The 25,822-nt window shown below is 38.7% G+C and overlaps 3 protein-coding genes across 7 annotated transcripts in view; 1 reads left to right on the forward strand and 2 right to left on the reverse strand.

Annotated features, from left to right (window-relative positions):
• The window catches only part of IDE (insulin degrading enzyme), a 59,249-nt gene extending 40,993 nt beyond the window's left edge, over positions 1–18,256 (forward strand). For all 4 annotated transcript variants that reach the window (XM_063434232.1, XM_063434231.1, XM_063434230.1 and 1 more), the window contains exons 16-25: positions 1,623–1,733; positions 2,009–2,129; positions 5,970–6,061; positions 6,492–6,603; positions 6,930–7,097; positions 9,624–9,896; positions 12,207–12,268; positions 13,332–13,404; positions 16,005–16,072; positions 17,186–18,256. In XM_063434232.1, coding sequence (XP_063290302.1) covers positions 1,623–1,733; positions 2,009–2,129; positions 5,970–6,061; positions 6,492–6,603; positions 6,930–7,097; positions 9,624–9,896; positions 12,207–12,268; positions 13,332–13,404; positions 16,005–16,072; positions 17,186–17,281 — 1,176 coding nt within the window. In that variant the 3' untranslated portion in view covers positions 17,282–18,256. The remainder of the gene's footprint in view (positions 1–1,622; positions 1,734–2,008; positions 2,130–5,969; positions 6,062–6,491; positions 6,604–6,929; positions 7,098–9,623; positions 9,897–12,206; positions 12,269–13,331; positions 13,405–16,004; positions 16,073–17,185) is intronic.
• Positions 1–25,822, reverse strand: part of BTAF1 (B-TFIID TATA-box binding protein associated factor 1) — a 398,618-nt gene that overhangs the window by 110,781 nt on the left and 262,015 nt on the right. The gene's annotated exons all lie outside the window — the stretch shown is intronic.
• Positions 21,785–25,822, reverse strand: part of MARCHF5 (membrane associated ring-CH-type finger 5) — a 55,922-nt gene continuing 51,884 nt past the window's right edge. Inside the window, exons 5-6 of the mRNA XM_063434234.1 lie at positions 24,703–24,869; positions 21,785–22,676 (exon numbers count right to left, since the gene is read on the reverse strand). Coding sequence (XP_063290304.1) covers positions 22,560–22,676; positions 24,703–24,869 — 284 coding nt within the window. The 3' untranslated portion in view covers positions 21,785–22,559. The remainder of the gene's footprint in view (positions 22,677–24,702; positions 24,870–25,822) is intronic.

The following is a 25,822-nucleotide window of genomic DNA, read 5'->3' on the forward strand; positions in this document are numbered from 1 at the left end:
TTTTTGGCTTATTTCACTGCACCTGTCAGCATCTGAAGGGAACAAAATCACCGTGTATATGTTTTGGCTGATTTTTTCTGTATCACTCTTTTTTTTTGGTTTTGTTTGGGCCTTTTTCTTTTTTTTCCTGTGGACGATTACTAACCACTCGGGGCCTACTTTGCATACTAATTGTGTTTTTGGAAAGTACATTTTTACTTTTACAGTTTCCTCGCATGTGGGTTCTGGGATTTAGGGATTTGCCAGACTGTTTTCAAGCAATTTGAATGCCAGGATTATAAATGGCTTTGCTTTATGTTTACAGTCTAAAACACCTGTTTTATAAGGCATTTTAGACTTGGTTCTTTGTTGGTTTTTTTTTTGAGAAACATCTTGTGAACTGTTCTAGTAGATTTTTGACAGCTGGGTCCTTGGTTTTAATCCTCTCAGTGGAATCCTAAACATGTTCTCATAGCTCACCTCACTCATCCTTTCTGTAAGCTCATAAAATAGCTGTTACAAACCTTACCTAGCCGTCATAGCCCCAGTTATAGCCCATGTGTGATAGTAGCTAGTCACTGGCAAGGTTCTTATTTACTGAACCAGGACTTAACTGGGGAGTTTAAAAGTTTGTGCGAAAACAGTTGAACTAGAGGTTTTTTCCCAGTTACAGTTTTGGCAGAAAATTTGAAATTGCCGCTAGATCATTTTTAATGCATGACTGACGGTTTAATGATTAATGCTATAAGATGGATCCATATCACCCATCACTATTCATCTAAGATCTCAAAATGTTTGTGGTAAATGGATTAGAACAGTGATTCACAGAAATAAAGTTCAATGTAATAACTGACAGTAGATAGAAATTGGGTTCTCTATATACAGTGCTTCGCTCTTTTTCAAATATCAGTAGGACATGATGTAACATACACAACTCCAGCCCCCCAAAACTATACCGTAGAGTTGGTGGTGTATAGGTGACAGTGCAGTGGACATTGCAAAACATTTTCTCATCTAATTGTGGATTATGCTAACTTTGTCATAATTTTAACTCTGAAAATAGAAGCTAAATCAAATGTGACCTCAAATTTCCCTAAAGTCTGCTGAACCTATTGCTTTGTAGAATCTTGTATCTCTGCTGAAAATATTCGGCTGATTCTTGCATCAAGCACTGCTCGAGCATGGGATTCACTTAGTTTAATTTTCCTGTCTCAAATTTTTCAAATTTGAAATTTACATTTTTTATTTTTTTTTGTCTCTTCTGCACCCGTTGTTTAGACTACATGGCAATAAGTACATGCCCTGGGTGCATTTTAAAAACTTAAGCATCATTGGCAAATGTGCCAATCAGGTGAACGGCAAAAGAATTGTGTTTAGTTACACATCCAAGTATGATTCACATTTATAAACTTTAGTGTGGTAACGAGTGGGTGACTGTGAGTTTCTGGATAAAGTTCATGGTCAAACAACCCACTCCAAATAAGAGCGCCGAACACTGACTCAGATTATATTTTGATTCTTCTGTTTGTTGACAATTTAGGTTTTACAATGTACCTGTCAGTTTTTTGATGTACAGGTGATGGATCAAACCAAAAATGAATGCTCCTGTGTGAATTACCCCCCCCCCTTTTTTTTTTGTACAGCTTTCCGTAAAAGGTTATAATGACAAACAACGTATCTTGCTAAGGAAGATCATTGAGAAAATGGCCACGTTTGAAATTGATGAGAAACGATTTGAGATCATTAAAGAAGCGGTGAGTTTGTTTGTGAAAGGATATCTAATGCAGTACAGGTTTGTAATAGAAATGATCTCTTTTCAAAGGGGTATATCCGATGGCTTGTTTATAAAATGCACCTGGATTAATTTTGGAACAAATCTCCCCAAATCCATGTCTCTTTTGTACACTTCATGTCTCAGTGGGTAAAAGATATCTGAAAAGTTTGTGGCTGACGGTGTTCTATAAATCTGCTTAAAGATTATACGTATATTGACGTGTCCTCCGTCTGATCTTTATCTCTTTCTGTGTAGTACATGCGTTCGCTCAATAATTTCCGTGCAGAGCAACCTCATCAACACGCAATGTATTACCTCCGACTGCTGATGACTGAAGTCGCTTGGACCAAAGATGAACTTAAAGAGGCTCTAGAGGGTAAGTCGCTTTCATTTAAAAAGGCTAAGCACTTTGTTTTTTGTTTTATTTTCTATAATGACTTACGTACGTGAGTCAAAAATTTTTTCCTGTCCTGTATAGGCTGTACAATAGGAATGACATAAATGCAAGTGGACAAGTAGCCTCTAAAATAAAAAACAAACAATTAGCTTGTCACACCCCCTTGCACCTTAAGTTGACTCGAGAACCCGGACACCTTCAGGTCTTTCTTGTCTCGCTTGTGGGACGGACAGCAGTCGTCTTTACATTTTTCGTGGTGGGATAGTCACAGGTTGCTATGTTGTCTACGTTACCAGAAAGCTCCATTGGTGGTGGGCTGATCACTACCGGCAGCAGTACGGATGTTGGAGACCAAAACCAGAAATAGGTGAAGGACAAGGTGAGCGCTTTTGCCGGTAGTGCTTTTGTTCATCCTCCACTTTCTTACACCCTCTTTTGGTTGGTTTGGATTTTCTAAGTCTTAAGAATAATCCACATGTGAACAGTTTGTGTGCCTGGAGAAGTATTGACAGTACGTCACCGAGGAAGCCACAATGATGCAGAAATGCTTATCTGGTTTTGCAGCCTTTCTCAAGCAGAGGGAGATTGCTGGTGGTGTTTGTGCAAATGTATAGGGTCCCTCTAGTACGGCACAAACAAGCCGAAACAAGTTTTTGATCTGAGCAGGAACTAACTAAATGGCATCAGTTAAGATTTTGTTCCAAACTTTTACCTGCGTAAGCGTCTTGTTACTAAAAACTGTGTTGCGGCAGGTCCGAAATTTGATGATGTCCCAAAATGTACTACTTCACCCGTTAGCCTGCACCATGACAGGCACTTATCATGAGTTAATTTAGTCTTTTTCAGTTTTATAGAGCTGTCAGCATGCGGCAGGAACACGGCGTCCGTGTGTATGAATAGACTTGTATTTTCATTCAAGCTAATATTTTATTTTTAGAGACTGAAAACATTTAAAGGTTTTTCAAGCTCTTAGGATATATCCTTTTTATTGTTGTACTTGATAACATTTCCATAGCAACACACTATCTGAAGCAAGCAGCTTAGACAGCCTTGATGTCGCTCGCATTATTGGCGCCTGGCCTATTAGAAGGTGCTGACTTCTGTTCTAGTCCCCAAGGATTTTAATCTGACTTCTTAATCTAGTGTGTGACATGCTGGTATAGCGTCGGTGTTCTAGATAATTGACTTAATGATTATTTATGCTGCTAGTTCTTGTTGCGTGCTTGGAGCAAGTGTTTTTTGAAGTAACTGTTCTGTGTATAAAAAGAAAAACAAAAAAGGGCTTAAGTAACAAAACAGAGAAATTTATGGAAATGACTCGTATAGGTTTTGTATCTACAGAAGTGTACACTTTCTGTTGCTAATAAGACATTAACCTGCTTAAGATATGTCTGAATTCTACGGTATTGGGCTCTCCACAAATTGCTATGCAGCTGACATCCCACTATGCAAAAACTCCTTAATATTCAAGTGATGTTTGTCCTTTAATAGAACATATTCCCAAGAGCTCATAACGGTCTCTGGGCAAAATGAGCATAGTGTCACTGACGCAGATAAAATAATTGCAGCAGGCGACGTCTTCTTGTATGTGTAAACCGGCCAACAGAAGTGACCGTGCGTCCTCTGTGTGAAAATATGAAGGTACATTACAAAATCCTGCGTTGTTGGTTCCTTTTGTTTTTCAGGCAACTGCAATGTAATTTTTCCTCTTGGAAAAATAATTTATTGGGTCTCAACGTTTTAAATCAAATTACAACTTCAAACAGATAACTTCATAAATATATAATAGATTAGATATAGATATATAACACACAACCTGTAGATTTGTAGGGAGCAGGTTTTACTTCCCTTTTTCCCAGCACGGAGACTCCCTTGGTGCTGCTGCCGCTCTGTGCGGGGTCTGTGATGGTCCAATTCAGTGCTTCTCAGAGATTGAGAAGCATGTGCGGCGTGTTCTGTGCTTACATCCACTCAAATGCTTCTCATGGAAGTCCCTAAATTCAATGCTTTCTTGTAAGCTGCATTTGGTCACTCGATTGTCGCATAGAATGCACCGCTAGAGGCTGTCAGTGTGAAAGCGCTAGTGGTGTGTTTTAACCCTGTAAGGTAAATATTGCAGTGAACGTTGAAGTGTTAATACTACAGGGCCACTGCACCCAGACTGCTTCATTGAGATGAAGTGGTGTTGAGTGCATTTAGTGGTCCTTTAATAACATAAACCCATCCAGTATAAGTAACTGTAACCAAACCATCACAGTGTATCTGATGTATGTATGAGCATAGAGGGCCCATCAAATATGTAGTTTAATGTTTCAGCAGCAAAGCTACAAAATATTCTATAGAAACAAGATTCGATTTTTACCTGTGGCTGCCCTTACATCCATGTGCGTACTCCATCCTTAGTGCATGGATCCTATTTAACCCGGGACCCAGATTCAAACTTTGTTAATTTGGGCATTTGCATGTGATTTCATGATCAGCAGCTATAGATTAACTATAATAACAGCCCTTTTAATCCCTGCTTCCATGGCTGCCAAGTGCATTCTATAAATATTTTGCAAACCCTCTGCTTGCCTATTGAACGTATTGCTACGCACAAAAGGACAACCTGTTTACTTTTCTAAATCTGGTTATAGATTATACAAGTATCATTTATACACGTGGAAGATTTATTCATTTTGTCTCCTCTATAGAAAGTCTTCATTTTATCGATTAGCTTCTCCACTCTTTGCAATGCAAAACTTTTTTTGCCGGGGGTATTTTTTTAGTTGTTTTTTTTGTAAATCTTTTTTTAATAGACCCTTTTTTTAGGTTGAGAGTACTTCATTTGCCTTCCGAGCAGCCCAGTAAATCATGTTTTCTGTGCTGCAGAGTGCTCGTGCGTTCTCTTCTAACACCACCTGAACGGCTGACGTTATTTTCCCTGGAGTGTGAATGGGTGCGCAGAATCACTTGGAAAGCGTCCTTTTTTTTTTTTTTTTTTGTTCTGCTTTTCTGCTTTTTTTCTCTCTTTATTTTGGAATGTGGGTCACGCAGTACGTGGAACATACGCAGGGCATTTCTGCGTATATTCGTTATTTGCAGAGTTCAGAAAGCTTTGCAAAGTGTCCCAGTCTAACCTGCAATTCCGTTACTAGCTGCATAGAACTCATTCATGGTTGTGTAAAATACAATGGGACTGCTTTTCCAAGAACCTTTGTAAATAAATGGTGGAAAATTAACAAGAGAACTGCAAATTGTAGGCCATAGTAGTCAGACTTCAAAATATCCAAATCTTATTCATGTTCAGCTATTTTGACCTCAAATTTGAAATTAATTTGTCAATTCTTCAGCATTCCCTGTTTAGCAAAAAAAAAAAAGGTGGCACTGGTGAGAAAATTTGAGGGGAAGCATTCTGCATGATGCATCTAGAAGTGTCCCCACTATTGCACGGATTAATCTTCTTTAGTATAGCCAAAGAACTCCATCACCAGTGTTACCGAGGTGGAAAACCGTCTGAATGATATTCTAGAAAAGGCTGGGAATTCTTGCCAAGATACACAAAGATTGTGCTAGCATACAGTGGCGCTATAAATTGTAAGTGCAGCCAACCCCCCACTGTGAAATCATTCACCATAAAAATATGTTCAAGACAAATAGAAAGTGGGTGGCGCACTCTGTGGCACAACGTTCAGTGACTTGGTGTATCACAACATATGTATATACCCTGTAAGGATTCCTTCCAGGTGTTTCCAGAGATTGTCATCATTGTTAATATGTTTAATCATGTGCAAATAGAAAAGGTTTTTGCTCTCTAAAATTTTTGTTTGTGTTTTCCAGATGTGACCCTACCCCGCCTGAAAGCCTTCATCCCCCAGCTGTTGTCACGGTTACATGTGGAAGCACTGCTACACGGCAATATCACAAAACAGGTGGGTAGTGTCTAGGTGGGAATGCTGCCGTACTTCTCAATACATTACCTATAACGCTTTTGCTGAGAGATTCGGGAGGCCAGCGCAAGGCCATTTCAGAGTATACCCTGACCGAAATGATTGTAAGCTTATTTAAGTCAGACTTAATGCTTGGTGCTTGGCAGCCTCCATGTACCTTGTCAAAAGTTTTCAATTAGTTTGACAATTGCTAATGGGGCTAGGCGTGTTCATTAATTGGGGTTTAATAAATGTAATCAATACCAGTGTGGTCATAAAATCCAGTCTCTGGACAAAACCTATTTGATTACAGTAGAAAATGTAGTTTGTCAGATCATTAGTATTAAGAGTTTACGGACCTCTCTAGTTACAGAACCAAACTGTGCTTTCCAGCTGTAAATGTACTCAATCTGTTAACCGCTTTTCCTTTCAGACTGCGCTGGGCATCATGCAAACGCTGGAGGACACCCTAATTGAGCACGCTCACACAAAGCCCCTACTCCCGAGTCAGCTGGTCAGATACAGAGAAGTACAGCTACCTGACCGTAAGATCTATTTAAGTATAATGCTTTGCCTTCACATACCCTGGAACTTTCTAAATACATTTAAAAAAAAAAAAAAAAGTATTTTTAGAAATGTCACCATACAGTGGCCAATGTCAAAGTTGGTGTTTGACTGAATTAGGCACCCCAAGAATCTGCCCATTAACCGTGAGACCCTACAGAAGTGATTAATCACAAGAGTCTTCCCATTCACTTTTGAGTTCAAAGTATAAATTCTGAAACCGAATCAAATCCTGAAAGTTCCACGGTATCCTGTGTTTTACTCATCCATCTGTTGCACGTTCTGACAATGTTTTCTTGTTGTGTAGAAGGCTGGTTTGTGTATCAGCAGAGGAACGAAGTGCACAATAACTGCGGCATAGAAATCTATTATCAGACAGACATGCAGAGTACGTCTGAGAACATGCTCCTGGAACTCTTCTGTCAGATTATTTCTGAACCATGCTTCAACACGCTGAGAACCAAGGAGCAATTAGGTAAGACATAGCACAGAAAAGCAGGCGAAAATCACACTTCTTTTTTTTTTTGTGCACCAATTACTTTTATAACTGTTGCTTTACAAACTAGGCACATAGATAAAAAAAAAGAAAATACTCAAGTCCATCAAGTTAAAAAAAAAAACATCCATCCAAGCCTTTTTTTTTTTTTTTTTTTTTTTTATAATTGTCTTATCAAATTCTATAGATAATCTCTTTAGGCAGAGAATTCCACATCTAGAATCCTTTCCTCTGCTGTAGGCGAAAACTCCTTTCTTCCAATCTTGATAGGTGACCTCTTATCTGTTGTAGATTCCTGCTAAGGTACAGGATAGCACATAGCATGTATGTATTTTATAGTTGTAGCGGACCACGGGTAACCCGACCTGTGACCTCCGCTAATTCCCTCCGTCAGCCACTCTGGAACCATTAAATGAGCAGACATCCATTTCCCCCCAGTAACAGGACGAGACACATTTCTGAGAGTCCAACTTGAATATATTTTAATGGGACATGGTACAGCCAAGTTATACACAGACCCCCAGCAGGGGGTCTTCATACAATTACACACAAACTCCTCCCCTGTGCCTGGGAGATAGAGTCAGGAACTGTACAAACTAAATCATCTCCCAGGTACAGAAAAGCATACAATTGTAAAACACCTCAAAAGTAAATTTTCAATTTCAAAAGGGGTTAATTGATTGTATGGAAGGTCAGAGCTTACAACCCAAGTTCCTCTTTGAAGCTTGCTACCCCCACAGAGCCACTCAGCAAGGTGTGAGAAGACACACATAAGTGGCCTGGAAGTCTGGTTTCTGTACAAACCAACTCTCACATCTGCCATATGTCTTGATTGCCTCTTAGATAGGGAGTCCTTTAATATGGCAATGATCACCAGCTGTGTTCCAATATCACATCCAAAAGAGACACCAATACCAACCCATAGATTAATACGCAAGCCTCCGTTTTATCATATCTAGAATGGGACAAGCACAATCTTCCAACCAAGCCTAAACATGATTTGCGAGCAAGGGGACCCCACAAACAATACAATGTTAAATAGCTGTGACCTAAACACAATAAGCAGGCAAGCGAGTGGGCACATGTGGGCATGGCACTCCGTGACGGCGTTCCGTCACAATAGTGCTATCATATCTCCTCTGAAATAGGTATATCATCCAAATGTGTTGTTAAACAGACTCACTATTAATGTTAAAGGTACAAGAAGAGACCCTGATGAGTTGTTTTATTTCCTTTTTGAATTTTTTTTTATTAATAATTGCAGATTATTAAAAAAAGACATTGTTTACGCGTACATATAAAACCTATTTGCATCTTAACTCTACCCACTTCATATTCTATGTACAGATACCCAACAGAAACCGATTGTTCATTAACCCCTTAAGGACACAGCTTCAGAAGTAAAAGGCCAGCATAATGGGAAATTTCCATCACGTGTCCTTAAGGGGGGAAAAAAAAAAAGAAACTTCACACAAATGGAAGTATTTGATAACTGTTAGAATAGTTTCATACATGGCTACAGTGAAGTTATAGATTCTGAGTTTATAAAACGTAAAAATTGCAACAGAATACTTCTGTGCTGTGGTCCGCACAACCTCTTGTTGTGTTGCAGGAGGGCAAACGTTTGTTTTCTTTCATGGGTGAACTGTCTGTGGCCATAATGTATGGAGTGCCCACACATGCCTATTTACATATACCGGTACATACGCAATCTCTCATTGAACAACCTGTGCATGCTCACTAATCCTTACATTGCAAGAGATGTGGTCACGTGACTTCCGGGAAACATTTTCTCAGGGTGAAGGAAATGTATTCTAACAATTACCTTTTTTCATTCCTTCAAAAATCCTTATTTGCCATGTTGGTAATCAATCTAAAGTGCTAAAAGAGTGTGTGTGTGTTTTCACACTGAAAAATGGCATTTGGAAGCACCAAGGCGAATAGAAGCTGGTTTTGTTGTGTGTGATATAAATATATTCCTGCACACGATCTAGAGTACAAAACGTCACTCATAATCTTCAGGTTCTGCTGCTGGGTGGTCATTGGATTTCCATAGGCATCTCTTGCACTAAAAGTTGCTGATGTTGTCATTCATTGATGGATGATTACAATAAGCACTGCACCAGAAGATGCTGATGCCATCAATGATTGATGGCTGACGTAAATGATAGAGCTTACATGCAGATATTCTAGTTATTTCTACAGAAGTGAACCACCATCCCATTCCCAAATACCCTGCCTGTTTGACAATAAATAGACCGTAGGAAGTGCAGGGATCTGACAACCTCTGAGTTCATTTTTACCTATTTTATGAAATTGGAGGATATTTGTGGTCGTTATGACCTCCATTGATTTTATTAACTGATTATATTCTATCAACCATTCTGTACTCTGCCTTGTATATCTGCCGTACATATTTTGTAGACCTCACTGCAGTTAATCTCAGCAGGAGCTCTGGATTGTTTTCTTTTTATATGCTCAAATTCCTACTCTCTGTTTTTGAAGGTTACATTGTATTCAGCGGCCCCCGCCGGGCTAATGGCATCCAAGGTCTGCGATTTATTATCCAGTCCGAGAAACCGCCTCATTACTTAGAGAGCCGTGTAGAGGCATTCTTAAAAACTACAGAGAAGTCCCTAGAAGACATGTCAGACGAGGCCTTCCAGAAGCACATCCAGGCACTTGCAATACGTCGTCTAGACAAGCCAAAGAAGCTTTCTGCTGAATGTGCCAAGTACTGGGGCGAGATCATCTCCCAGCAGTACAATTTCGACAGAGGTAGGACATAGAAAATGATATATGTGGTAAACTGTTCTGAAACTGAAATATTGCCATCCTTCACTGGTATGACACGTTGCAGAAGAGAAAGCGATGTCATAACTCCTCTTTACTTTGCGTTACTAATTTTTTTTAAATAATGTTCAATTCTGAGATCTTTCTATTACCTATAAAGCTGTCAAATAGGCTTATTTACTAAACTGAAAACTGGGGGAATCGGACACAATAGCAGAGCTGTGAAATGGTTGGATAATTATAAAATGTGACTATTCTGGCATAACATTTTCAGTCGCTGTATAAAGGTTTTGAATAACACTCACTTCTTTGTGATTAGTGAAAATAAAATCACTTTATCAATTTAAAACTTTATGAATTACTAAAAAAGTTTAAATTGACAATGAAAGCATCGCACAAAATTTCCTTTCACTGGAATTCACTGATCTCGGGGTCAGCCATTCTTGATCTCTCCTCTATAAAAGATCGCATGCCACTATAGAAAGCACTCCAGGTTTTTGCATTTATTGAGTCTTTGTGTGCTTTGCAATAAAAGGCCCTTCCTTTCATAGATGTAAAGGGTAATTCTGTATACAGGCTGTTGTGGAGTGAGAGTTGATCATGTAGACCACTCACTGTGAAAATGATCTGCTGCCCCTCGAATTAATATTTGTAAGATTGTGAAACTGGAGACATGTTTGTGCAGTTTTGTTGAAGATCTGCAGGCTCTCAGGCAGCCACGTACAGGAAATGGTTGTGATACAGTTTGTATTTCTAATTCCTTCAGCCAGCTTCACTGATTTATATTTGATTTTTCATGGTGACCTTGTTCTCATGTTCAGAATTGTAATACGTGGCTGAAGGAGTTAACTTGTTCTAGTTTCTTACAAAGGTGCTCCTGTAATAACCTCTGCCCTGCAGATTGCTGAGCAAGTTGGTCTCGCTATGGCCTTCCCTCCCTTGTCAATTTCCAGAATATTCATTGTTGATTTATTTAGCCGTGTTTACCCTGTGAGCATTCCATGGCCACATTTACAGGGTTCATTCTAGAGTAGTGGTAATGCACTAAACTAAGCCTGACCAGCCTTGGCAGCTCCGGTCCCTGAAACTGTGATGGGGAGAGTTTGCGATTTGTAATCTGAGTGTCAATCTCTCGCAGAAATCCAGTAACTGAATAAAAAGTGCCCACTTGTTCTCTTTCCATTGCTTTCCCAGTAAATGTCCCATGTGGGATACTCCGTCTTCTGCTCCCCTAAAATGCTTGATATGCCATGATATCACCCCTAGCAGCAACAGATTACCTAGTGGGCAGCTTTCAAATCTTCAGATTGCTGTATAATCTCCATTAACATCCTGAAGGTTAAAATTAGTCTTACCCCAGAATAGCCATCTGACAAGGCACAAACAAAGTCCCAGCAAGCAAGCCAACCTTCCTATGATTCACTGGTACAATAACACTGGGTCTCTGCAAGTACTCAGTCAGTTTTTGTGAGTCCAGGCTGGCAGACTACGATGCAAGCTATAGTCCCACAATAAGTGTGACTCCCCTCCCCCCAACTGCATTGTGCTTGTCCATCGGCAAAGATTTTCCCAGTTACATAACATAGCGAGACATTTCCTGACATTCTTTTCACGTAGTGTCCATATCCACGTAGAAGATGGAGTTATTGCCTGGGAAATTCAGTAAAACTGACAAAGTACTAGTGCTGGATTTATCTAAAAGAAGAGATCTAATCCCAAAAGGAAGCATGTACAGCGAACATCGCGGTAATTCTTAATTTGATTAAAACGTGGCTATTTCAGCCTTCTGAGAGCCTGTATTCATCAAATAATGCCATACTGTGATATGTAAATTCCAAACGTTAGCTGGGACAAATAATTTCCGATTTAACCCCCTCACTGCCAGTGGCGTGCTAAGACTGTCATGATATCCTAGCATTGGCCTAACTCCTCTCGTGAAGCTCTGAAGTAATTCCGGTATCTGACCGAACAAGGTATCTGTGTTTAAGATGAAAATGAGGGGAGTGAGGTGGATCCAATAATTTACATTAATTTGTGTTTTAAACTGTCGGCATACAGACCATTTAATTTACATGATCCTGGTCCCACCTCACTCTCCATAGTTCATCAGCTGCTGTAGATGGAGTCTAGCAGCTTCCAACTGATAACTGGTGATGTCCTCAGATAGTTGAGCCTCTCGGCAAGCTGTGTTTATTGAATAGAAAACCCACATTCGGTTAATGCTGCATTTGTCTGGTATAATGTATAATAAGATCTAAATCATCAGAGGGTTTAATTGTGTCTCTTTCTTTTCAGATAATATTGAAGTTGGTTACCTGAAAACCCTGGTCAAGGACGATGTCATTAAGTTTTACAAGGTACTGTTGTTACTTGTTCTATAGTAATACTTCCTGACGCTATGGTGCGGTGATAGTATCTGTTTCCTTTCAAATGCAGCAACCTATCCAATCAATGTCAACGTATAGTCTCTGCTGACCACCACCAGTCCATATGTTATTAATATCTTAATTTGAGCAGCATTCAGAAAGAAAAATTAATCAGATCAATCACTAATTAATTCTGCTCACATTACGATTATGTATTTTGGAGCATTCCTAGTAAATGTTGTATCGGCCAGACTCTTCGTATTTACACAATATTGCGCGTCAATGTTGCATGACACGTGCACCAGCGGTTTTCCTGACCAAGCAGGTTCCTTTAAATGAACTTGCAATGTCAAAAGGAGGTTTTTGTAGTTAAAACTTATTAGGATGTGTCACTTTAAGATGAGGTGGAGTCCCTCTACTCGTTCATTATTACTGGTCACGTTTAGGTAAAATGAGACAGCTATTTTCTCAGAGCCCAGTAATGGCGGCACCTGTAACATCTTTTTAGACCAGTCCTTCCAGAGTGCAGATCTGCGTCACAGCCAAGGGGAAATATTTAAAAATAATAATAGAAATGTCTGTTCTATATTTACATAATACTGTGCCCTTTAATCCAGAGGGCGCGGGATAGCTGTCTCCTCAAGCTGCTTCCAGGCCTGTATCCTGGCAACCTGTTTTGCATAGAAGCTTCGCAAGGGAATTAATTTGGTGACTAATCTTAGCTGCCAGCAGACTGCTTCTTTGGCTTACACGAAAAGTTAGTTCAAAGTCAACACACTTTTGTGTCAACTTGAACCCTTTGAATACCAAGGACACAGGTGGATGTAGTGTTTCAAGACTTGCCACTTACACCGTCAGCACTCAATGAGTTAAATTGCTGGAGGCTCTGCCCGCAGCACATAAGATTAAATATTAATGGCTTGCTAAATGTGAATCTCTGCAGACTTTGCATATTGTGCCTGTCATGCTGCGCGATCGCCTGACACTTTGCTGAGATGACGCATTATGAATTTACGTTTTCGTATCTATAGCTCTAAATTACTATTTTTTACAGGATTTGTTGGCAGTTGAAGCCCCAAGAAGACACAAAGTGTCTGTTCATGTCCTCGCCAGAGAGATGGATTCCTGTGAGTACATATTAATGATGTAGCTAATCTCAGACTGAGGCTTTATAACTCGCGCTAACATTTTGCCTGTGGTAGTGTGGGAAGGCAGGGGATGTTGGGAGCAGTGATTGCCATATTAAATGTTCCAACACCAACAAAACTGCTGAGCTGATTGTCTTTAAAATACATCGGATTTATTGTTTGATCCCACGGTCACTGTTACACAGATTGAAATGTGAAGACACAGACAGACTAAAGCTTTTACGTCTGGAATTAAAAAGATAAACATCCCAAAAGCAGTGCAAGTGGTCAGGCAGAGATGCTTGTGATGGGTTTAAAGTTTCAATTTGTTTCAATGTTTATCCTGCAGGGAAAAAATCTGCACTTTTCTGAGGGTCTTGTTTTCCAAAATCAAAAAACAATTGTCCATTGCTGTAAAATCGGTTACAGTGTAATTAATGATCGTACTTTAACCCCTTAAGGACCAAACTTCTGGAATAAAATGGAATAATGACGTGTCACACACGTCATGTGTCCTTAAGGGGTTAAAGGGACCCTATGCATAATGGTTGTGTAATGCACACAGCCCTGGCCAGTACATTTTTGGGAACTACGAGAATGCTTTGTTTAGAGAATTGTCAAAGTATTTACAAATTTCAGGACAAAATGGCGGTGTTTAAGAATTCCAGGAGCTTGGTTTTTGTGTCCTAATATTTGAAAATTCCAGGCCTGTTCTCCATAAATCTAGACTTAATAAAGAATGAAGAGACACATAAGCGTAACACTTAACACATTTCCTAGCCTGGTGGGAAGGAGGGTTTATATACACATGAGGGCTCAGAATTTAGACCTGGTGTTTGTTATAGCGTGCATTGGCATGTAACTTTTAAGGCCTGGTTAGTAGCACAGGACTTAAAATTTGAAGTCATATATATATTGTGTGTGTTGTAAGTGATACAGTAGTGTCTCATCCAGAAGACATCAAATTAATCTACTAGCTCCAGTTTGCCAGGGTACCTTTCAGTCTTCTGATTTTGCCGCAGCGTTGTTGGTGCTGTCCCACTAATGACTTGTTCTTCCCATTTTTCTGTGATGTAACACAGATTCTCATTTTGTAAAGCATTATGAGTTCCTGTTTGGTTTGTGGTTTGCTGCTTCCTGACTCACACAAAATATGTTTCACATTGCTGATATGAAGTTAAGGACTAATTCTATATTGGCAAACATCGAATAGACCGTGACAGCATTTTAATTCAATTCTAAAAATTTAGGAGTTTATTTTTTATTATTGGTTAATTGTATGTCATTATTTGTTGCAAAATCCCCCCAAATAAGAAATTGTGAGCGGCAAATATGACTATATCTAGGATATACAATACTTATTACAGTATGTTGTTATTCTTCTGTGTTTCTACAAAATAGTATAAATATTAAAACCGTTTTTGCAGACCCTAGTTACTGAGTTGTTTTGTTTTAAAAGACCGCCACAAGATGTTTCAGAATAGAACATTTCTGATAGTAAACTGTATAGCATACCTTGCCAGAAAAAAAGTTTTCCTGCATAATTCTTAAACTTACAATTCTTTCTCTGTTAGCCAGGCCAGGGCTGAATTTACTTGGCAGGCAAAGTTTTTAACTTGCCAAAGGCTAGTGGAAATGTTATATAAATCTATACATTTTTTGATCTTTTTGCAAGATTTAATTCTGCTGCAAATGCAAAGGGATGTTCTTTATATCTGGGATATTTATTTAAGGAAAGTTGAAATGCAGGATTACTGATGGGTATTGCGTTTTTTGTCATTCACTAAAAGATTAGGGAAGCATGGATTATATTATGTCATAATTCTGCGTGCGCATGTAGTCTTTTTTGTTCCTAGATATTTTTCAGTTTTCATAATGAATCAGAGAAAATTCTTCAGTGTGTATTGATGGAATACATAATGTCCTGGGGCTGTGACTTATTGAAATAATTGTATCACTAATGCCAGCTCGGTTGGTAACAAATTCAGTTTTACTTATCAACAGGCTATAGCCCAAATGGTAAGGATATGATTATTAGGATTTATAGAATGATGTAATCCTGGCAGGAAAATGTATAAATGTATTGATTTTCATGGGAACAAATAAATGCCTCACGACTTATTTATTTTTGCATCAGAAACTGCCTTTCCTTATATTAGACTTGGAGAGTGTATTAATTTCCACTGGTGCTCGAAGCTGATTATCAGGCTGTGTTAACAAGTGTTCTAGGGCTATACTTGACCTACAGGAATAATTAATGGCAGATGTGAACATGTTTAGGTTAGGTTTTTATAGAGGGAGATTATTGGGTAAACGTAAAAAAAAAAAAAAAAGGATAAGACATATGCTCGGACCTGGAAGGTGTCTGGAATAACAGGGCTATAAGGATCGTAAGCTCAAATTCTATTCAGTTACAATTTTTTGCTTTATTGAAGCAAATTCTCGTTCCCCCAAGGTCATCTTGTAAGAAGCAGTATGATGGTCAGACTGGCCTCCTGGTTCGACCACAGCAGTGTCTGATAAGTGCAGTTTGTACCGTTACTGTTCGACCGGCCACGAATCTTCTGTTGTATTAATCTTTCTCCTGTTAAATTGTACAGGTCCAGTTGTCGGGGAGTTTCCAAGTCAAAACGATGTGAATCTTGCCCCAGCACCAGCCCTGCCTCAGGTATGCCATTTGTCATTGCATTGCTTCCACTAATGTAGGTAAAGATCACTCTTCTACAGTCTGAGAACATGCAGGAGGCCCAGAAAGCTGCTCTGAATAGATGCCCTATTTTCTAACAATTATATTTACACCCTTCAAAGCTTCCCTTACCATGTTCTATGTGTTCATAACCATGGATAGAAAAATTCCAGTGATACTCTTTTTGCAGTTGTATTAAAGAGGATGCTATAAGTAAGGGTTACTCCAAGCACCATGACCCCTTCAGTGGTCATGGTGTCTGGAGTCTGTATGTGCAGTGTTTCTTGTTTTGGCTTGTGCCATATACGGAGTAAAAACCACCTCTAGCCACATTACTGGCGTGTCAATAGCCAGTAGGACATTCAACACCCAGTGAGAATCTAAGTAAGAGGGCAAAACAGTGGCAGGGTACTCTGTGGGCTGTAGGGGTTATAATGCTTGAAAATGTTTACATTGCAGGGTTCACACCAAAGATTCTCAAAAACTGCCTTGTTAAGGGGACAGCGCACCAGACCACTTTAATGGGATGAAATGGTTGTTTGTTTGGGTGACTATAGTGTCACTTTAATTTATCTAAATAAATACGGACATTAAGGGCTCTGCCAGTTATTTGCTAAAATAATCGATGTTACACCTATACCAGAGATGGCCAAATGCTAGGCCCAAAGTTATTGTAGAATTACAAATCCAACACTGCACGTTGACATTACTTCCCACCTCACTGTAGCTCTAACGTAGTGTGTCTATAGATCACTATATATGGACTGCCAGTGGGGGAATTGTTATTTCAAAAGGTTCTTAAAATACAGAGGATACATCATTGCATAAGCCGCATGATCCCTTAATAAAGGGCATGTTGGAAAATGTCAAACTTAGCGTGGTTAATAATGTGTAGCTTTTATTTTCTTTGTATTTTACAAACATGATTACTAAACACTGTAAACTTTGTCGAACTTAGCTGTTTTTCCATGTTTGCTACCTGAGCTTACAAAACTCCGTTTCTTGGTCTATTCTACACAATGTTTAGTAAATAAAAGGTTTATGTCCTCCTAATAATATCCTTTTTAAAAAGATATGGATTTCTTTCCTTCACAGCCTGACGTCATTAACAATATGACAGAGTTCAAGAGAAGTCTACCTCTGTTCCCGCTGGTGAAGCCACATATAAATTTCATGGCTGCGAAATTATGATCTCAGCGGATATAGGATGGAGAATCCAAACCATGAATCTCCCAGCACTGCCCTGTGAGCTTATGAATCGGTGGAAAAAAATGTGGTTATAATAGTAGGATGTTGCAAATAGACATTTAATAGGAAAAACAAAGTATCTATTTTATGTGGTAGGAATTTAATTTTCCATTGGGGCATGCTATAATTTGAGTCCTTTTAATGGATTGGAACCAACATCTATGAATTCACGTGTTTATATGTATGAAATGTAAACCAATGTATAGGAAAAGTGCAAGTATACAAACCTTTTTCAAGAGATCTTACATGTTCCACTATATTCATTATTTATTAGAGATGTATAGACGCAGGCTTTTAAAAAGTCGAAAAGTCACCAATTTCAAACTTTTTTCTTTAAAAGCTACAACCAGGGTAGAGAGATACTGATGTTGACACAATGGTGCTGTGGGTATCTAATTCTTCAGTGGACCCCCTCCTAGCCAGACGGGAAACCAGAGTGGTCTGTATAACTCCCCTGACCGCTGTAATATTAAACTAAATTAACGATCTCACAATTCTCACTCCCAATACAATCATGATTTCCCACTTTGTCACTGTTTATAAGGTAACTACCACTGTAGATCAGATCCTATGTGTCTCCCAAGGATGTGCGTGCAAGTCACATGGTATGTCAAAGTCCTAAGTCTGTCAGCCTTCGATCTTTAAACTAAACAGGGTCACGATTGTTTCCAAATACCTTCTAGAACAGGGAAAGCCAAGCTACCATGTTCCAGGTGGACGCGTACGTTCCTGTGAAATCACTTTCTAGGTTTCTGAGGACAACTGCTTCATTTAACTTTTTTGTTTTAGGGTTTGTTTCGACCGTAAAAACTTTCTACTGCGTGATTCTACTCTATGCATATCCAAAAAAAATGAACTGTCAGTTTTGTTTTTTTCTAACTAGAACAATTTAGCACATTGTAATCTCAAACTTCAATACTTCTACTCAACTTCTAGAGTTTTTTTTTTTTTTTTTTTTTAAATCATCTTTGTAAGGATGAATTTTGAGATTTTTGTATTGCAGCTGCTTTAATTCTAAGACTCTACAAATCTAAATTATTTTTCTTTTAAATCAGTATTTTTTGTTTTTTTTGGTTTTGTAACTCAACGTTTCTTAGGGCATACTCTGGCCTATTTCCAGTTAGTACTAAATAAAGATATTTTACTTAAACAGATCAGTTTGTTCAATTTGTTTCCATCTACTTTTTAGTAATACGTTAAATGTATGTACTGGTAATCATCATTCGATTTTTAGTTAAATATTTGGAATTAGTTATGAGAATGTACTTTATAATTGAATCTAGAAGAACATTATTTATTCTTTGAATCAAACGAAGAGACCTGGCAAGTTGCATTTTATTCCTCCTCCCGCCCCCCTTCCCAAATCCCCCGTACCATTAAATACTGCCAGGTTTTCGCAATGTACGAACAGCTTACAGAGCAGGGCCTCTCAGCCAGTCTGCATGGACCAGTAGTGATAGCGATTTTCACTTTGCCCTTTGGAATACAATTGTTTCCTAAATCCTGGACCTTTAGAGAAATCATTGTTCCAGGGTGTACACTGTTCAATTCAAACTCCGATCTATATTTGTGTAATATTCCACGTCCTGTCACAATCTCCATACTTTGCTAAGAAGCTATGCAGAAATGCACTGCACAAATCTCATTTTGTTCAGGTTACCATTTACTTGCATTGCTTTTCTCTCTTATGTTTCACACATCTCCAATTTCCTATAAAAGCAAAACATCTGTTGACATCTATGCAAATTCGACCCCTGAAAAGACAAATAGGGATGTAGCTTTGCGGTCTTAAAACACCACCTGCAACGGCTTAGACCAGTTTGTTGGCATTAACTAAATTGGTACTTGATGCAATTACTCATGTCTGATATTCATAGCCTTGAGTCACTGATGGCAAGCTTGTAGCACTCCAGCTGCGGACTAGCTTACTAATTATTGGCTGGCTGAGTGTCATGGTAGTCCATTCCACAGCACCTGGATTATGGCTGTGCCTCCTCTGAGCAAGATTATGTCTTAGCCAGTCTGGCCAGTGTTAGAACAAGTTCAGCCTTCAGAATTTATGCAATAGGCCATGCCGGCTGCCTTTGTGGAATATGCTGATAGGGAGAATTTAATGTGTGCTCTTTGAATGCTGTTTGACGTTTTTGGTTTTTAAATTAGGTTGTTTATATTCAACTTCATTTATTAGCATTATTTTCAATTTAACAAATCTCAGGCATAATAGGATTCAATGTAAGGAATCCAGTGCTGCAGAGTTTAAGCAATACTAGACTACCTACCATACATATACACCTTCTTTGGCTTCACAGTGTGTCAGAAATGATCATTGTATTTTAATTTCTTTTTGTTTTGCAATGATATGTGGACTGTTGGTGTGAAGTTTCCGTTCATGTGACGCAATGACTAAGCGTGAGTTCTGCTGTTTACAATAAAGAATATGGACTTTGCGAGTGTTTCATTGCCTTTTTCCAAGCTGCCACTGATATAAGTGCAGGTGGCAATCTCAAGTGATTGATCCATTTGTACTAACAAGGACTAATACAGACTCAGTTATAGTAATTTTCCCATCTCTCAGATTAAAATAAAAATTTACCATTTACGAAATCGCTCTTTAAAATGGTGGTGTGCTGTTGGCGTTTAAAAAAACAACCACAAACTATGCAATGAAGAAAACGCACTGAGGAGAGAAGATTGCTTTTTTTTTTTTCCTCTGCTCGAAAAGGTAAAATAGAACGCCGGTCACCAGCGCGCTGACCAGACAAAATAGGCACAGAATTGACATTGGGCAGTCTGAAACAGAGTTTCGGGGGTGGTGCTGGCCCCCAGCCCACAATTAACATTAACTGGGGTATGTGCAGTGTTTAAAGCAGATATAATTCTGACTTCTGAAAATGATGACTACAAATCACTGAATAGGTCATGGTGGTTGGAGCAACCCTAGAACTCCAATATTCAGTGTTAACAGTTGCATTTAAAGGGAAACTCGCCGATCAAGAAACTACGGAAATTCATCTCGAACTTGTGTTAATTTATTTCCTCCATGTGTTGTCCTATTTTCTTTAAGTGTGCTATAGATTCACACCTCAAATACATCTGTTAAATATACGATTGTTATTAAGTGGACTTTGCACAATTCTATACAGGGTTGCAGGTTTTACATTTTGTTCCAATCACATTATGTGCCTAAAATAAATGGGTACATAAATATTCCAGCCAGCAGTTCAGGTGCTTAATTAAAATGTTAATGAAAAAAGTCACGTTGCCTTGCAATCCTTTCTTTATCAACATGACCTATGGTCTAAAAAAAAAAACCTCCCCCTCAAGTGAAGACCTAAAATTTAAAAGGTAAAACTCAGGCAATTAATGTATAATTAAGGTAACAAATCAAATGGCAAACTTTATTTTATCATTTTTACTGAATTTAATTCCCAAATGACCTTTTAAAGTGTTGCAGATTGTGCATGGTAAAGCTGATAAAGCCGAGCATGAATAAAAATTATTAAAAGGACCACTCCACACTTAAAAATAAATATATTGAATAAATATACCCATATGTTAGCTCTGGGAATCAGGAAGGAACCTCCCTGGCTGTTTGATAGAGTGTTCTGTTATTTAAAGATGTACCGTTCCTTTTAAGTGGGATTCTCCACATCCAGATCTTCAGCAAGCTGAATCGCATTACGGGTGTGGAATGGTCCTTTTAATATGCATATACTATGTCTAGAAACCAACATGTTAAGGAATAAAACAAACAAAAACGTAATCAATGGTTACTTGGAAATATATATTTTATTAATATTTAACATCGAAAATCATGTATACAGCAGACTGTTGCTTTTTCTTCTGATAAAAGGCCTAAATCACTAGCCACTAATTAAATAAACAATACAATAAAGTAAAGTCTCATGACGTTTGGCTTGAACGCACAATCAGGATTCCAAATCAACATACAAATAATCTGTGCTATGCAATGAGTCACCAACACAGTCACTATATGGTGAAATGAAGTCGAGAGCAGAATGTCGATAAAGGTGATTCTTGTGGATTAGGAGCACACGTATGGGCTCACACCACATCGAAGTCAATAGAAGGTCCACACTGGGTGGTTTCAGCTACAGCCTGGCTCATCAGATTCACCAGTGAAAAGTAACTAAGCTCATGCAACCCAGGGCTGTGGAAATTCAACCCTAAAAATAACTTACAAAACTGGGAAATTATATACAAATTACTCTATGCTGAATATTTTAACCTACATCGCAAATGATTTAAAATAAGTGTTTTCATGTATTTTGTTAAATCTACTGAAATCCGTGCCAGCCAGGAACGTTATATTATCATTGAAAATGGCTGACAATGTGATTTTAATTCTGCTCCATTTGTGCTAGTTCTACAGCATAGCATACATTCTGTCTAGTAAGCCACTAATTCCATTTTGCTTACGGAGGGGGGAGGGGGGTGGGGAGGATCTGTAAATTTCCTTGTTTGGCAGTAATATCTGTTAAAAACAAAACGCATTTGGTAATTTTAATTAAAAGAAAAAAAAAATCCCTCACTCGTAATTTTTAAACTGACAGCCTTGCGAAAGGGCACAGCTTAAATGGATTTTTTTTATTTTTTAAACAAAAATTCAAACAGGATCCCAAGTACTACTTGCAGAAACCAATGGGAAATGTACTTCAAATTACACTTTTAACCCATTAAAGATCAATGTCGTTATAACAATTCTATTCTAAGACTGCGTTTCCCAGGCATTTTACAGTAGCGCGGATCGCATTACTAAATGAGGACAATCCAAGCTGGTGTGTAGGGTGGTTTAAGGAAATGATTCGTAATGGTGTAAACAAAATTAAGCCACTGGTTCAGGATGTGTTGAAAGCAGAAGTAGATCTTGATCTGTTGGGGAACATTTCCCCCAATTCTTGACCATCCCTGGGAGCAGAAGGGTTAACCTTTGATTACCCCTGATCTGAAGCATACAAAACAGATCTCATAATGAGTTTTTTGTAATTATACGTTCTTTTTCCTTCACAGGGTTGCCTTACACACACACACACCCCAAAAAAAAAAAAAAAAAAAGTGCTTTATTGTTTTACACAAAAAATAAAATGCCAATGGTAGCAGCTTATTGTAAATCACGAGGGCTGTGTACAGGTAAAGAAATCAATACAACATTGAGGAACCTTGTGGGTGAGATTGCATGACACTCCGATATATACAAGCCTTATACTTCTTCCGGCTCGGGGTTATTAAGGATTTTCCGATGGGCTTGGCGCAAGTACTGCTGCTGTTTGAAGTAAACCTTAAAAGCTCCTTTTATGGCAACAAACGCAATTCCACCCTGAAACATACAAAATGACAGTAAGGATGTGCTCGTCATGCCTGCTTACCTTTACTGTTCCAATTTATATCTCCATGTCAAAGGCACACTATCGGGTCAGGAACACAGACATGTATTCCTGACCCTATAGTATTAAAACCACCATCTAGCCACCCTGCCCCAATAAATATAGTATAATCTTCCCTTTACTCCAGTCTGCTGCTGGCTCTGCCCCTGATCTGCCTGCTTGGCTGACATCAGAAGTGTTGCTGAATACCAATCACAATATTTACCAGAGGTAAGCATTGGATTGGCTTAGACTGTCAAGGAGGCAGATAAGGGGCAGAGCCAGCACAAGTCAAACACAGCCCTGGTCAATCAGCATCTCTTCATAGAGATGAATTGAATCAATGTGTCTTTATGAGGAAAGTGCAGAGGGTGGAGACACTGAATGTCAGTCACACTGTGCAGCACTGCCCCAGGAAGCACCTCTAGTAGCCATCTGAGGAGTGTCCAGTGAAGTTATCCCTAGATTGTAATGTAAACAAACACTGCATTTTCTCTGATAAGACAGTGTTTACTGCAAAAAGCCTGAAGGGAACTCACCAGAGCAAATACAATAAGCTGTAGTTGTTCTGGTGACTATAGCGGCCCTTTAAATATCCTTTGATTATTAGCCATATATCTGCTCAGGCTACACAGTACACCCTGACAGTAAGCCAAGCATGTTCTGCAAAATGTACCCATTCTACATTACATCTTGTTAAATCCTTTTTACACCTATTACACATTTAATCAAACTCATTTACTTATCGCACATACTGTAATGTTTGTATACCACAGCAATATCAATTGTTAAATACTATGGAGGTAGGAGTCTTTTTGTCGTTGCACTGAGCTACAAGACCTTTGTTTCAATGTCCTCCTATTTTGCAAACCTGTATCCTGCTCTATAGCCCCAAATAATGCAGGCAACACATCTACCTGATGTCCTCAAACCATACATCAAGAAGTCTGACAGACTTCAATTCCACAAGAAAAGTATTTTTCCAGTATCTTCAACCCTGCCTGATGACCTCCAATCTTGCTACACTAACATTGATGTTCTCCAATTGTATAACAGGATACCGATCTATCATCGTCTATTCCTGTTCAGATATATGGCTGGTGTTGTTCTTCCATCTTGCAAAAAAAAAAATGTACCAGCCATTTTATGAATGATTGTGAAACTTGAATATGCAAACTTCTAAGTTCAGCCAAGTCAAGTAAACCTTACTTACAACAGATTTTTATTTCATCTTTCACCATGATTGCTGTCAGCAGTCCATCGCTATATCTTGCGCATTTATAAAGTGCCGTTTACAGAGAAGGCCAGAGGGAGCCCAGATTTTTGCTATTATTAAAATCCCACTGACCGATTCGGAGAGTTGCAGTTTTACGACTCTGTCCTCAAAGCAATTTCATGCACAGCAGTAAAATAAGAAATGTACATTTTTTTTTTGGCTAAGCAATGAAGTCATTGTGTTCAGTTAGTATTTGGAAGAGAAACGTTCTTTGAGATTGTACGCTATGAGACTGGCCTTTAATGACAAAGACACTGCAGAGATAAAATGACTCCCACTTAGACAATGATTTACGTTCGTTCCTGTCTGAGAACAAATTTGTATGGCTTAGAAAGTAATGAAAGGAAAAAAAAAAACAATATGATCGGGGATTATGGTAACAAAAAACAAATTGATGTGATCTACACAGTTTGAAAATAAAGACCAACTAAATAGAATGATTATGGCACAGCGAGTATGATTTACGGAATAGTCACTGCATGAGACACATGTAACATTATAAGTAATGTAGTAACGTAAGCCAACACCAGCCTTTTAGGGTCAAAGGGCAGACAGTGGGATTGCAAGATATTAGAAGACAGGTGTAGAAGCCTTAATGTATCACTGGGCTGCGTTTACGTATCAATATATGGCATTTAGATTTGTAATAAATAACACATTCTCAACATTACAGTGGTATGCGTTATACACACACACACTCTTACCAATATCGTCCTTTGTAGGTTGGAGTTAACACTGCTGAACATAAGCTTGCCAACAATTGTAGCAATGGTGGGGAAGACCAACGCTCCGCATAATATTCGGGTCGCAGAGACGTGATCTGCTAATGGGTTCGCTTCGGCAGGAACACGGGGTACTGGGCATCCGATGCCTGTGGAAACAAAAAAAAAAATATTGGAGGAAGCAATATCACAGGGCTGAGAAATTAGTGTGCAACAGCTGCATACATCTCAACAAATATGTAAAAGCACTAAATGTACAAATCCTACCTATACATGTAACTAAATAAACAATCAAATATTAGCAGATCAATAGAGGAACGCCCTACATTAACAAGCAACGTGTACACTCACAGGTTTTTACATGTCGGACAGACTATAGAGTGCTTTTTCTTTCTCCCTCGTTTTGTTGTTTAAACTCAGGGAGAAGACTAGACATCTATTTAATTTTCAGGAAGGCTGAGGGTCAACAGGACTCCATTCTGGCAAATGTCCTGCTCTACAACCAGTGAGTGGCCAGAGGATTTACAAAGAGCAACGTGTTATGGGTTTCACTTCAAATAAAATACATAATCTGTTCTTCTATTGGTGCTTGCGTTATACAGTTTTTTGTTTTTTTTATTACACCAGATGCAAGTGCATACAATTAGCACAACAGTTTTTGTGTTACTGCTTCATGAAAGGGCACATTCACCTTAAAGAGGAATTATAAAATGTGGGTAAAGACCTTTGTTTTAATGTCCTCCTATGTCCTTTCCACAAACATAGAAAATAAAGCCTTAAATTGTTAAAGTACTGCATGGAATGATTAATAAATAGCTGGCTAGTCTTAAAACACATTCAAAATATTTCCCCAAACTCCCATATCCCTCTTGTCTACACAGTTTATACGATCACGATTTCTGATAATTGTGGATCTTCATATACCATTTTTGTTCATCATATCTCCTCTCTCATTATAACAATCACAGTTCCTGCCACCTACGCCTATAAACAATGAGTTGATTTGCCCTTTTCTCGTGACAGACAGCCCAAATTGTGAGTCATGGCCAAAATCACCCTGTACTACTGCAGCCCTCCCTCAAAAACACCTTCCAATCTCCAG

This window comes from Pelobates fuscus, chromosome 10, assembly GCF_036172605.1.
Source record: "Pelobates fuscus isolate aPelFus1 chromosome 10, aPelFus1.pri, whole genome shotgun sequence".
NCBI classification, from domain to species: Eukaryota; Metazoa; Chordata; class Amphibia; order Anura; family Pelobatidae; genus Pelobates; species Pelobates fuscus.